Raw genomic sequence first — 13,659 nt, forward strand, 5'->3', positions numbered from 1 at the left:
CCCTACTTGCCTGTACAAGCAGCAATGATTGGTTATGCTCTTGCCCTCTAAGCTGAGTGACTTTAATGTATTCTTTGTTTCATTATTTTGTCTTAATTATGCTAAAAGTAGGATGTTATTCTTTTAGAGGTGATCATTTTGTTTCTATGATGATATCACTTTTGATACAGTGCAGTGTTTGGTACTTTACACTGATAGCTAAATGGTTTTTTAATGTTGTGAAAGAATCCATAACTACAGTGCTGTGCAAAAGTCTTAATATATACCCTCAGATGTACTCGTAATTGTTTTAAAGGTTTTTAAGGTCTTTGAAAGTTTTTCTTTGTGCATTGGCTGCTTTTTTTAGTCTTGTCTTTTTACCTGAAAATCTTCAGAATTGTTACTTTTGCTAGTTAAGGAAGCTAACTCAAGGGATGAACCCGTGTTGTGTCTACACAAAGATGGAAACAGCACATACACAAAATAATCAACAGCAGAGATCTTGTTTTAATAATTTATATTTATATTTGTTATCAATTTTTCCTTTGCATCTATTATTAAAAAAATACCAGAGAGAACACCTTTTGACAAACATGAAGCACTAATCTGTGCACCAAGGTGATTCACAAAGAGCTATTTACTAAAAAGTTGGCACATCTCTGCGCGATGTATACTGTGTCCTAAAAAATGTGCAACTGGACAAGTGGAGGACAAAAGAAGACTTGGCAGGCCTGCAGACTATCTGCAACAGGTGAACAGTATCTGAAAGTCATGGATCTAAAAAAATCCAGCAATCAAACCTGACACAGGACCTGAAAAATACATTTGATCCTTGGGCAAATGTACCTATCTACTGTTCACCAAAACCTAATCAGAAATGCACTCAGTGTAAGGGTGGCTCTCAGAAAGCCATTCATAACGATGGGAAAGAAGAAGATAAAGACTGGTCTAAATCAGTGGCAAAAGGTCTTATGATAGCCATCTGTAACACACAATGAAAACTGTAATGGTTTGTGGTTGAATTTCAGCCAGTGATGTTGGGAATTTTGTCAAAATCCACGGAGTTATTAACATAGAAAATTGCTGTCAGATTTTGATCCACATGCAGTACTATCTGGAAAGTGTCTGATTGGCAAAAGCTTCATTTTTCAGTGTGACAAGGATCCCAAACACACTGCCAATACATTAAAAGCCTACCTGGATAGAAAAACAGAGAAAGGAACACTATCAGTCATTGACAATCCTCCCCAGAGCCAGGACCTCAACAAAAACAACATAATCCTGTAAAACACTGAAGTTTTACTAATACAGTTAGATGGACTAACAGTATTAGTAAAATATATCTGTGTTTGTGCGTTCCTGCAACATTCCTGCAAAAGCACTGATGGATATTGTCAGTGGTTGCAGCCCAAGACAGGTACTTGACTGATGCTGCACACAGTTTAGCAGTAATAGAATCTAGAATGAATAACCTCATTATTGTTGTGAAGGTCCAAATTATGAACGAAGCTTGGACTATTTGTCATCTTGTTTTCGTTCAACTTTTTTCCTTTGTGCAAAACCAGCACAAGTCATACTCCCTGTACAGAAACATTATTATTCAGAAAAGAACCAAAGAAAGAAGATTAGTGTAATTACATTTTTATAGGATTGGGAAAATTGCCCATATTGTGTTTCAGTATTACACTGGGTACCATTTGTAAAGTGTTTAGATAACAGTATGTTTACAGAGCTAATAATACAGTTTTTGACAAGATCTTCTTTTTATGCATAGGAAGTCCCGTATCTCTCCCCCCCCCCCCCCCCCCCCCCCCCTTTGTGATCCTGATTTGCAAAGTGTTGAGATCAGAATATTATAAATCACAGTAATATAATGCTCCCCTATATAATCCCATACTCAAACCACTATCATCTCAGTGGCACTGATCACCATGCCCAGAACATTACTGACTTATTATACACTATATGAACTTGAACCCAGTAATTACTCATGACCTCGTTACTGTTTACATAAGAACATTATCAACATTTCAGCCAGATTGGTGCTGAATAACACAGTAGGGTTTTCACTACTATTATTTCATAGTCATTTCCAAGGACCAAATGAATAGAAATAAAAATATGTATAAAGTGGGTAAAATGAACTGAAATGTTACTTAATGGTAATAAGTATTTTATATAAAAGAGAGGGTTTAGATGCATTATTATGCTACCATATCAGTGGCATAATGTCATTAAAATTACATAATTACTACTAATTATCACATAATAGCTATCAAAAATATCCTCTGATGGTTGGCAGTATGGCTGTGAGGGGGTTTCTTGGACTGTATTTGGTTTTGGAGGCTTACATAATACAGTGGCTTATGAATGTATAAAGATTATAATCAGCAAGCCCTGTAACAGATACTAGGTTGTAGCAGTTTTTAATGTTTTAGAATAATAATAAAATAATACATACTGGATCTTCCTATTATTTTTGGTGTTCTCATTATCTTTAATTGCTGGGATGTGCAGGTTATGTGCCGTAACCTCAGAAACAACGATGACCATACACCATAGCAACAAGCACCAAATCAGTGTGTTCAGTAAGTTTTCTATTTTCCTCTCCTGTTATGAAGGTGACTACTCTGGTGAACACCAGCAACAAAGGGCCATCCAGTAAGAAGAAGGGACGCTCTAAGAAGGCCCATGTCCTGGCAGTGTCTGTTGAGCAGGCTACCCAGAACTTTCTCGAAAAGGGAGAGCAGATTGCCAAAGACAGCCAGGACCTCAAGGAGGAGCTTATTGCTGCTGTGGAGGATGTTCGTAAGCAAGGTAACTGTTTGTGCTTTCATTTTTGTTTTTAAATTGTGACTGGTCAGATAACAAGATTGTTAGTGTGTGTAATTCCTTATGCTTATTCACTGTTAGACATCTAGTAAATTTTTCTAGATCATCAATTTCTAGAACATCAGTTATTGTCTTTAACCTCCTAGGACCTGGCATCCACATATGTGGACATAACACTTTGGGTTATTTAGACCAAAATATTCAATTTTGCTCTACAAGGGCCTGATATCCACTTATGAGGACATTATACTGCTACTGTTCTATCAAAATTTTAAATGAATATCCTCATATGTGGCTCTTATTTTTCCTAAAAATAAAAGTAAGGTAAAAAAAAATTGGTAATTCTTTGTTTTTACAATCATTGGGCAGAATGATGAAAATGATGAATGATGAAGAGAAATTTAAAATGCATGCAGTGGAAGAGTTCGGGTCTTAGGAGGTTAAAATATTTTTTCTTCAAAACACTTTAAAAGACATAAAAAATGTTCCTTTATTTCCAAGCATCTAGTTTGGATATATTTACAATGGAATGGAGACTGGGTTGTTAACCTGTTTATTCTCTGTAACATATGAAATCAAAATCTCTGTCATTCATTCTGCTTGAAGTACTTTCATTTACATATGTTTAACTGAGCATCCGTACAGACCACATCTCTCCAGGTTGCAGTTACACATGACACTACTACAGATGAACAGTGAGGAAGTGTGAGATGCATGTGGAATTCAGAGTGTAGTCACATTAATGTTACTGATATGTAGTTGACAAAATCATTCCAATAATCAAAAGTAGTTCTGTATGGGTTATTTAAGGTCTCACTCACACAGGACTATAGACTGGTTGGCAACCACCTGGCAACCTTTAGTTGGTGGGGAAAAATGTGTATTACTCGACTGAATGATTAATGGAGGTTGCTTCCTGCTGCTGGGTGAAATCAGTTGCAAGAATGGTGCTACACCCCAAACCTACTTACGATTACTTTGCCTACTAGCAGGAAATCACAAGATTGAGAAACCAAATGCAGAAATGAAATGAAGGAAGACTCAATAAACAGTCTAGTAATGAAATCCATAAACAAAATAACATAAATGCAGAGGCAGGAGTAACACGAGGAACCACACTGGGAGTTTAAACACACAATGTGACAAAGAGAAGACAGCACTATTTAAGGCAAATGAGAAACACTTGGATAGCAAGACAACGAGACAGCAGAAGTCAAACTAGACATGACATGCTCAAGACTATCTGCTATCTAAATAAAACAGGAAATCACAGACTAGCATACTCAAACTTGAGCTAGAAAGACACATCGGGGAAGGCTAGAAAAATAACAGAAAACAACAAAATCACAGATCATCGTAGTATCTGGTATAACCATTAAGTCACCACAAAAATGGTGTTGGGAAATGGCTTATGCTAAGACACTGTATTAATTTACAACACCCATGTTCACTACTATTATGACTGAAATAAGGACCCCTACTGACTTCTCTTGCTGTGTAAGTATTAGTATTCTAGATGAATAGGGAGCGTAATTGACATAAATGTAATGTTTTGGGAAAGTATTAAGTGTTTTGAATGTCATAGCAAGTCAGCTGTCTGCTCAACTTTAGATGAATGGAGAGTTAAAAGTGGCAAGCCAAATCCATTAAATATAGCAGATTAGTACCCATTAGATTTAGGCTTCACTTGCAGTGCATGCAGCCTCACGAATGTAATGAGTCTAGTTCTGGAGTTGTTTACCCTAAAGTCATGCATCGTTAAAGCTTCGACTGTCTGTAATGTTGAGGGACCTTGCTGAATTTAAGGGTATTATAGATGCCCATTCTCATTAACGATTTGAAACTTAGTCGCTGAAACTTCTGCATGGATGCAGCACCTCACTCGAACAACAAATCATACTCTACTTTCTGGCGGCTTACACAGATGGAGCAATGTCACAGTACTTTGTAGTTCTCCGAAGTTTATTTTCTGTGCGGAGTGCAAGTCAGTGAGCCTTTATGTGAATCAAATGTTTGTCCCCAGAATGGAATTGGATTCCCTGTTCAGAAACCACATCAGCAGAAAGAGCAAATGGAGCTCAGCATATGTTGTGTTGTAGCCGTATTCCTCATCCTGCTCTGTCAGCGCGTACTTGGCTGCTGGTACTGTTGAATATTGACTTGACTGCTTTGGCACACCGCTCTTCTGAGGTGTGAAATAGACTGTTACCATACAGGTCATCACCACAGCTGACATCAGAAGGTTCAAGATTAATCTTCTCGCTTGTTAGGCATGCAAAATGAAGTGACAAGGTGTGTTAAAAAATATTCTTGGACATTTAAAAAATGTAGGACATGCTTTCAACTAACACTGCAGCATTTTTGTGTGCAAATGGCCATATTTATACTGGAGCAAATTTACAGTCCTTTCTGACTCTTAGAAAATATGTCCCTGAAAAGAATATTAGACTAAAATACTTACTTCCTGACTTTAAGAAAATAATAGGACGTCAGTACTAATACCCCACATATTTGGTAGGTTGTATATAAGTACTGTACATACCAGGTCATCAGGGAGAACAGTTCATATTAATAATGTTAAACTTATGAGCATGAGGATATGCTATGTTGTCTGTATCCCACAGACTAAAAAATAATATCGCAGTTTAAGTGACCTTTAGCAGCTGCTGGAAGCGCGCCCCTTTGAAAGGAATTGTCTGCCTAGTTAAAGTCATTGTGAATTATAAAATGGTTTTAAATCTGTCATCGCCTCATCAGGCTCCTCTCAATGTGACCTCAGGGTCCCAGTCCCCTTCATCTTGTCATAAATTAAATTAGAGATGCTGATTTCAGACCATGGAGGGGTTCAGTAATACGCTTTTCTCTGTCACTCTTCACTGGGCCAGACAGACGTATGGCACTACCAGTATCATCATGAGTTCATTTGCAGTTCTGTGTGTGTGTCCCTGTGTGTGTGTTTAGTTGAACACATGCTATGCATGTTTGTGTTTAACATGCTGAGTTCTGTTTATCTGATTATGAGGTTTTCACTCTGGCATAACATAAACAACTTTGTTTACTCACTAATTCTTATTTATGTTAAGAGAAGTGGTTTGCCAGTTTTTGCCTGTTGCCAGGTTTCTCCTGATCCAGGTGGAACATGTCTAATTATTTGGAGTACCAATGTTTGCATGCATGTGCGTATTCAGATTCATTAATGTTGGAGATGTGGGGGATGGGTTTTGCTCAGAAATATGAGCCATATACATACTAGTATATTGTCTGTACTACCCGGCCTAAGCTGAAATGTCTAAGGCTTACTGTGGTTGCCATGCTAGCAAACTACTTGTTAAGTAGCAGTAAAACTTTGGAAATTTCAATGTAAACTGCAGAAGGAGAACATTTGTCTTCAAACTAAAAGCTGGGTCTTTTGAAATGGAAACTGTGGGTGACTGCAGCAATCAGTTAGCAACCAAAGCAATCCGAAGGTGGTTTTTGGTGCAGCACCCTTTTTCTGATTGATTTAACCAGCAAGCAACTTCTCTCGTGACTGGTTGGGGAATACATATATTTGCTTAGCAACTGGAGGTTGTCAGCAGGTTGCAAACTGGTTGCTAGGACAAGCTGTTTTAATAGAGCGATCGTGGCTCAAGAGTTGGGAGTTCACCTTGTAATCGGAAGGTTGCCGGTTCGAGCCCCGGCTCGGACAGTCTTGGTCGTTGTGTCCTTGGGCAAGACACTTCACCCGTTGCCTACTGGTGGTGGTCAGAGGGCCCGGTGGCGCCAGTGTCCGGCAGCCTCGCCTCTGTCAGTGCGCCCCAGGGTGGCTGTGGCTACAATGTAGCCTGCCATCACCAGTGTGAATGTGTGCGTGAATGGGTGGATGACTGGATATGTAAAGCGCTTTGGGGTCCTTAGGGACTAGTAAAGCGCTATATAAATACAGGCCATTTACCATGTAGTTTTTCTGACAAACTGCTTCATGACCTCTGAGCTTTATGAGAAGAAGCGTAATTACACTTAATCTCCAGTCAGTTTTAACAATATGGGTGATGATAGTCTGCACACACAGATAATATCTTACTCTCTGCTCCACTTACTGTTTTCTTTTATCCATTTTGCAGGAGAAACCATGCGTATTGCCTCGTCGGAGTTTGCCGATGACCCGTGCTCCTCTGTGAAGCGTGGCACCATGGTGAGGGCTGCCCGCGCCCTGCTGTCTGCTGTCACTCGCTTGCTCATCCTTGCTGACATGGCTGATGTCATGAGGCTGCTGGCCCACCTTAAAATTGTAAGTGCAGTTAACACCCAACCAAGTATACTTCTTGGTTACGTTGTGATGGAGCTGTACTTAGAACTGCAACACTTTAAATATATATATATATGTGTAAAAAATACCCACTCTCCAAATCTGTACGTGGTTTTAAGTTTGCTTAAAGAAGGTCAGTAAACGAAAAAGACTTCCTGTTGGTGTACAGTCCGTGTAGTCAGTGCAGACTTTTATAACAACCTCTGCACACATTTGCATTTAGATAAGGGAATAGAGGAGCATCCTGGAAACGGACATTATAGCATAGTGTGATGAACTACTCTCAGTGTAGTCATGTGAAGAACGTGAGCTGTTCATTCACTTAGACAGTAGCTCTGGGCTTTATAACTCGAGTTAATACAGTGTGCCAGAAAGAATGATATGTATTTGGTATAATCTGACTCAAACTCATGCCTGCATCCATCTGCAGTCACTCATTTTGTCCCTGTCTCACAAATGCACAAACACTAAAAATCCTTTTTTCCAGTCTCATTCTTCAGGCCCACATAGGGACTTAACTCAAGCCTGTATAAGCCCCACCATCAAAGGCCACTTAACATTATCTCTGTCTCTTCTCCCGTTTTCATTACATCTTCCGCAGCATTTTTAACAGGGATAAACAGTTTATAGTTAGGATATATCAGAAAGATGGATTGACACTTACTGAAATTACACAACTACTAAAAACACATTAGAAATTACAATTACAGAAAATAAATGCTTTAACTAATATTGATTATTTAAGACGTTGTCTACTGGTTTGTGCACAAAGTTTTTGAAAGACTGTGTGCGTATGTGTGTATCAGGTGGAAGAGGCCCTGGAAGGAGTAAAGAATGCTACCAATGAGCAGGATCTGGCCAACCGGTTCAAAGAGTTTGGGAAAGAGATGGTGAAGCTTAACTATGTGGCAGCCCGGAGACAGCAGGTACCTGGAATTCCAATGTCTCATGCTCTTTCAGAAAAATAACGTGTCTCTCTTGGATAAAAGGTCCTCCAAGTGTCCGCCGTTCTTCTTCTGTCTTGATAAACGAGGGAATGTCACAGTTGAAGCCTCAGCCTGTAAAATATTAGAAACTCGAACTCAATTCAAAGCTTTAATCAATCAGATTGCAAGCGTTGTGCAAACAAATGTTGCTATAATCTGACATCACTCTCTAGCAGATGTTAAGTGTTTGTTTCAGACAGCAACCAGTTTAATCTGTTTTGCATTAAGGACATTTGTCTCATTAGAGCCAGCTTTAATACATCCAAATTCTTCGTGCCATGGAGTAAAATTGAAAGATTGCATAGGATAGGATAAAAAAAAATACAATAGCCAACACACATTGTTTAAAAATGTATTGTAAAATTCATCATTTTAAAGTCAGAAATATTATACACATTTCTTTTAGATTTTTGGTCATTAACATTTAACACTAGAATTCACAGCTGTTGTAGATTTGTAGCCACATTTGTGTAGTCTCCTTTGTAATGTTTTGGCAAATTATAAATGGTGCGGATTATTAGTGTGTAGGATTTGTTTTAGCTGGGATGTAGAGTAAGCAAAATCTCTGCACCAGCGCTTATTTGATCCTGGAGAATTACACATCAAAGTGATTTTTAATATGGCCCCCAGTGTGACAAAAAGCTTATAGAGGATTTTTTCCTGCATGTGTCATGTTGGCAAGCGCCCATGCTGCCGAGCTGAACCAGAGCAAAACACTGAGGCTAATTCTGCCCAGCTCTATCGTTGCTGATCTGCTGACGCTGCCTTAACTTTGTGAAGTTGAAACAATACCAGTTCATCAGATTCAATTCATCAAATGGGACATGAACTTGTTTTTTAACAATATAGTTCTCCAACTGTGACCTGTTCCTCACACTGTTTTCAATTTCTCAAGCAATACTCCAGGGTTTTGCAAGTTACATTGTTACTATCGCTTGTCTGAAAATCAAAAAAAACCCTTTGCTATCTTCTCAGGAGCTGAAAGACCCCCAGTGCCGAGATGAGATGGCAGCTGCGCGTGGGGCCCTTAAGAAAAATGCCACTATGCTGTATACGGCTTCTCAGGCCTTTCTGCGCCATCCAGACGTGGCAGCCACACGGGCCAATCGAGACTATGTGTTTAAACAGGTCCAGGAGGCCATAGGAGGCATCTCAAGTGCTGCACAGGCCACCTCACCCACTGACGAGAAGCATGGCCATGCTGGCATTGGAGAACTTGCTGCTGCCCTTAATGAATTTGATGTAAGTCAACAAGCATTTTTGTACTGCTTTAAAAATACAAGACTAAACCATACATATATATATCACGTCTCTAGTACAGGACAAGGCTTCTGCATGATATGTTGATACAAAGAGTACTGCGTGATATAAAAGGTTGGGTGTTTATGTGGGCAACTTCTTACAGGTTATCACTGATGCTATGACTACATGGACAATAGTTATTATGTATTTTACCTTTCATTTTGACTATATTTTGGCAAAAAACTCACTAGAATATTCTTTCTTTCAACATATAACTCAAAATAATAATAATCACGCACAGCGATGGTTAATCATCTTTATTCAGATTATACACAATCATAGGCCCAATTATGGCCAGAAACCTCCATGAAAAGCATCATCTGCTGCCATCTAGTGGCCAGATGTTAACAGTGCTGTATTGCTGGATGGGCTTTTTGCATCATGTCCTTCAGATGTTGAAAACTATCAGTCCTCTTTTTTTAAATTCCCTGAAACATGTTCTGACAAAAAATATTAACTGGGCTTGAAATCCAGGAATAGTGAGTCACTAAGCCACTAAGGAATAGGTTTAAGGACCCTTATTTAAGGATAAAAGTATTATTCAAGCTTGTGCCATCACGATCAGGATCACACTGTCTTCACATGTAGATTTACTGAAAGGTATATTGCGGTACACGGTATTTAACACATAGCTTTAAGACATGAAATGTTGCAGTGTGTAACAAATTTATTAGCAAAGCCACCCAATGTAAGGTTTATGACACAGCTGCCTTAACTTAACAGTACTGGTAATTACCAAAATAATATTAAAATAATATTCTTAATATTTTTTTGTATTGCTGAAGTCGAGTCCAGTGTTTTGACTCAAATTTGGATACAAACAAACATGAATTCAGTTTATTCTTTGCCATTAAACCAGCTTTGGACAGATTTCTGCATCAACATATGGTGAATTTAATATTTTTCAGTTTTCACTCACAGCTACAACAGTCAGAGTAGAAAAGCGCAATGTTCCACTTACTGTGTACATACAGTTATGTTAATTAGACATAAATAAATCCTATTAAAAAATTCCTTTCTTATCAATGAATGGGTTTTATTGCTGTCTGCATAAAATGTTTTATCATTGATTTAAGTAACTATAATCCTTGACAGTATGAGTCCCAAAAGCTGAAAGAATTAACTAACAAAATCTCTCTCAAATCTCTCAAATCTCACTTAATCTGCTTATCAAAAAACCCATACAACCATTAAAAATCCCTGCTGTCTATTACCTATCACCCAGTACACTAATGATAAACCATTATACCTGATAATGTACGATTCTGCTCGACTGTATTTCTCTGTTTGGTGTTACTGAGCTGACACAACAAGTTAGTTACCTGACAGAAAATCATTTTTTCATGATGAAAGAATATTTAGCTTTGGATTTGTTTTTAATATATTTATAGAAGAAACAAACTGTTAAACTTTACAGCTTCACCCTTTAGGGGCCTAAGATATGCAACCTTATGTGTAATATTATTTAAATACAATTTAGACTTTAAGGATGACAATTTGGTTTGACCCTTCAGAACGGGAAGTGCAATAAACAATGGCCTTTTTAGATCCCACAATGTTGTTTAAAAAATTTACATTAGAAAACTCTCTGTGTAAACTGTCTCCTTAAATGTGAGGAGATAAATCACAATAGACCCTGTGGAATAAAAATTGACTATAATTATGCATTCTCTAATCTCGTTAGCCCCACTTTCATATATATTGTTTGATGTATTTTCAGGGAGATTGTGTTCCATGTAGGGCTTTGAGTAATCAACATTTAACTCGGAGGAAGTGATCTACTCTAGCTTATGTCTTTAAACCCACACTTACATGTTGGAGCTTTCTCTTCCAATTTGATTTATATTACCAGCTCTTCTTTATCTCTTTGGCAGCTCAGGTTTCCACCCCTTCAAACAAACTGTGTGTGTGTGTGTGTGTGTGTGTGTGTGTGTGTGTGTGTGTGTGTGTGTGTGTGTGTGTGTGTGTGTGTGTTTCCACAGTAAATGAAATATAGTCCCCCAAGTGCCATTTTCAGTACTTTCTTTTGGCCCCAAATATTGCTGGTTTGCATTGTGTTAGTGACACCTTGTGGTAACAGTTGGGAATTAAAAATGCAATGCAGCAGCTTTGAAGAGAACTGAGGGTGAAACACAGGCAGCTGAATATTAGAAAATAAAAGCTGTCTTGTGCTGAGGGATTAGACAGAGACCTATATTTTAGTTTCTTCTGAACTTCCTATCCTATTATTTTGCACAGGGCCATGGCCTAAAGTAATCACATTGACTGTGTTTTTATGTAAAACAGTAGGACTTTTTAGAACAGCAAAAGACGTGCATAATTCGATTCTATTCGGCAGGCAGACAGCCAGCAGTTAAATGAGACAAATTGCCCTTTGCTAGGCCCTCTGTGCTGCCCGAAGCTGGTGCATGTTTAATTCCTAACTTACAACAGAGACACAGACTATGGTAAGGTCCTCTCAGAATAGTAATGAACTGATATACTAAGCTATGAGGCGAGATGCTTAAAGGGTTTTGCGTATGCACATGCAGCACATGTTTAGTGCGAATATATTTAATAACGGCTTGTTCTGAGCGGTAAAACACATGCACGCATACCCACAATACTGTATAGAATATTCAGTTTATATATTCTTCCAATGCAAAAATAGCTGCACATCTTTTTTTTAATACAGTGATTAACATTCATTCCTGTCGGTGCGCATGTGTTTTCGTGTTTCCTGATTTTATCTGTTTTGGAGAGATAGTCCCCGTCTTGACTCGCCATTGATCGGCTTCTAATCCTTTGACTCTTGTGCATTGGTTTGACACATGGATGGAAGAGCAGACTGTAGCACTGACTGCTGTGACAGATATACGGTAAAATGTCTCTTTCCAGTGGGTGGGTTTTTGGAGGAAGGGCTGCAGTATAATGGTACTCATTTCGTTTCACTAATGGATATGAGTGACTACATATAGACAAGTTGTTCCCTCTACCAGAGAGATCATAATTTTGCCTAGACTATCAGCTTTGACTCATTGATTCTGTACTCAGTTACCGCAGTTTCCCACAGTCTCCTTTTAGACACTGACATTATGAAATAAAGGTAATTTGGTCGCACAAAAATGTAGATATATGACTAAAGGGTACAGTGATTTATATCAGTCTCACACTGACTTTTGTGTTGTCTCTATAACATTGACTTTCATTTTGGTTAGAATGAAAGTAGAGTACCCTTCATCTCTGCCATCTTAATTTCAAGAATATGTAATTACCTATAAAAGAGGTGAGAGCATGGAGTACCTGCTGTGTGGGTAGTTATTCGAAAAAAAAGAAAAGAAAAACAACTTGAAGACTCTATACATTTGTGGCTAAAGAAAAACTAGCAAGGATGCCTCAACAAACCCTCAATATCTTTTGACACTAAAGGTTAGCTGAGATTTTTAAATGCTGGGCACAGAGATAGGTCTATAGCTGGAGTGAAAAGGCGGCTTAGGAATAAGACAGGAAAGAAGGAATGACCTCATTTGTTCCTAGACACCTGGAATTACTGACACCTGGAATTAGTTTGAAATAAGTCAACATAGGACACAGACATATAAGATCTATTTAGAGAGAAAAGGGAGGTCAGCGTTAGTTCACATTTACTCAGTTTCAGCATCTTTTGGCATACAACAGAGGTTGTATGCTCCCTGTCACCCTTTTACCTTTAAGAGCTCGCCATCAAGGACTTCCTCTAGAGCGTCTTTTGAAATACACTGAATGTCTTGGGAAGAGGTTTAATTTAAAGTACGCAAGTATGAATATAGCTTTCATGTTAGTGACATTGAGTGTTAACACCAGTTTTTGGTTTAGTATAGAAAATTAATATGCTGTGGAAATTCCTGTTGCTTCTAATGATAAATGTGTGATCCGGGATTTTTCCAGGCTCACAATGATGGCAAAGAACTGATTGAACATTAGTGAAGTTAATTAAATTTAATGAAGGCTGCTAAAGAGATGTGCGTGTTTGTACTGGATTGACTATGACAGAGATAAACACAGTTAAGTTTAAGTGGAGCTGCTATCAACAATCTTCAAACGATAAATATCAAAGAGTATTTACCGATTACCTCGTACATCATATAAATGCCATCCAGCATGGACGATAACTCACGCCGAGCCTTGAAGTAAGTCAGCTAACGTTAGCAAGATTGACAACGCGTTCTGTTGTGATTTACGGCTAAAATACAGACGGGACTCTCTCTTTTAAATCACGTGACCTCATTTTTACTAATAATACGAGTTATGTTC

General features: G+C 38.3%; 1 protein-coding gene across 1 annotated transcript in view; it reads left to right on the top strand.

The window, feature by feature from the left end:
* Positions 1 to 13,659, top strand: part of ctnna2 (catenin (cadherin-associated protein), alpha 2) — a 341,003-nt gene that overhangs the window by 66,576 nt on the left and 260,768 nt on the right. Inside the window, exons 3-6 of the mRNA XM_026171090.2 lie at positions 2,601 to 2,796; positions 6,915 to 7,081; positions 7,906 to 8,025; positions 9,061 to 9,327. Coding sequence (XP_026026875.1) covers positions 2,601 to 2,796; positions 6,915 to 7,081; positions 7,906 to 8,025; positions 9,061 to 9,327 — 750 coding nt within the window. The remainder of the gene's footprint in view (positions 1 to 2,600; positions 2,797 to 6,914; positions 7,082 to 7,905; positions 8,026 to 9,060; positions 9,328 to 13,659) is intronic.

The sequence above is a fragment of the Astatotilapia calliptera genome, chromosome 6, assembly GCF_964374335.1.
Source record: "Astatotilapia calliptera chromosome 6, fAstCal68.1, whole genome shotgun sequence".
Taxonomy (NCBI): Eukaryota; Metazoa; Chordata; class Actinopteri; order Cichliformes; family Cichlidae; genus Astatotilapia; species Astatotilapia calliptera.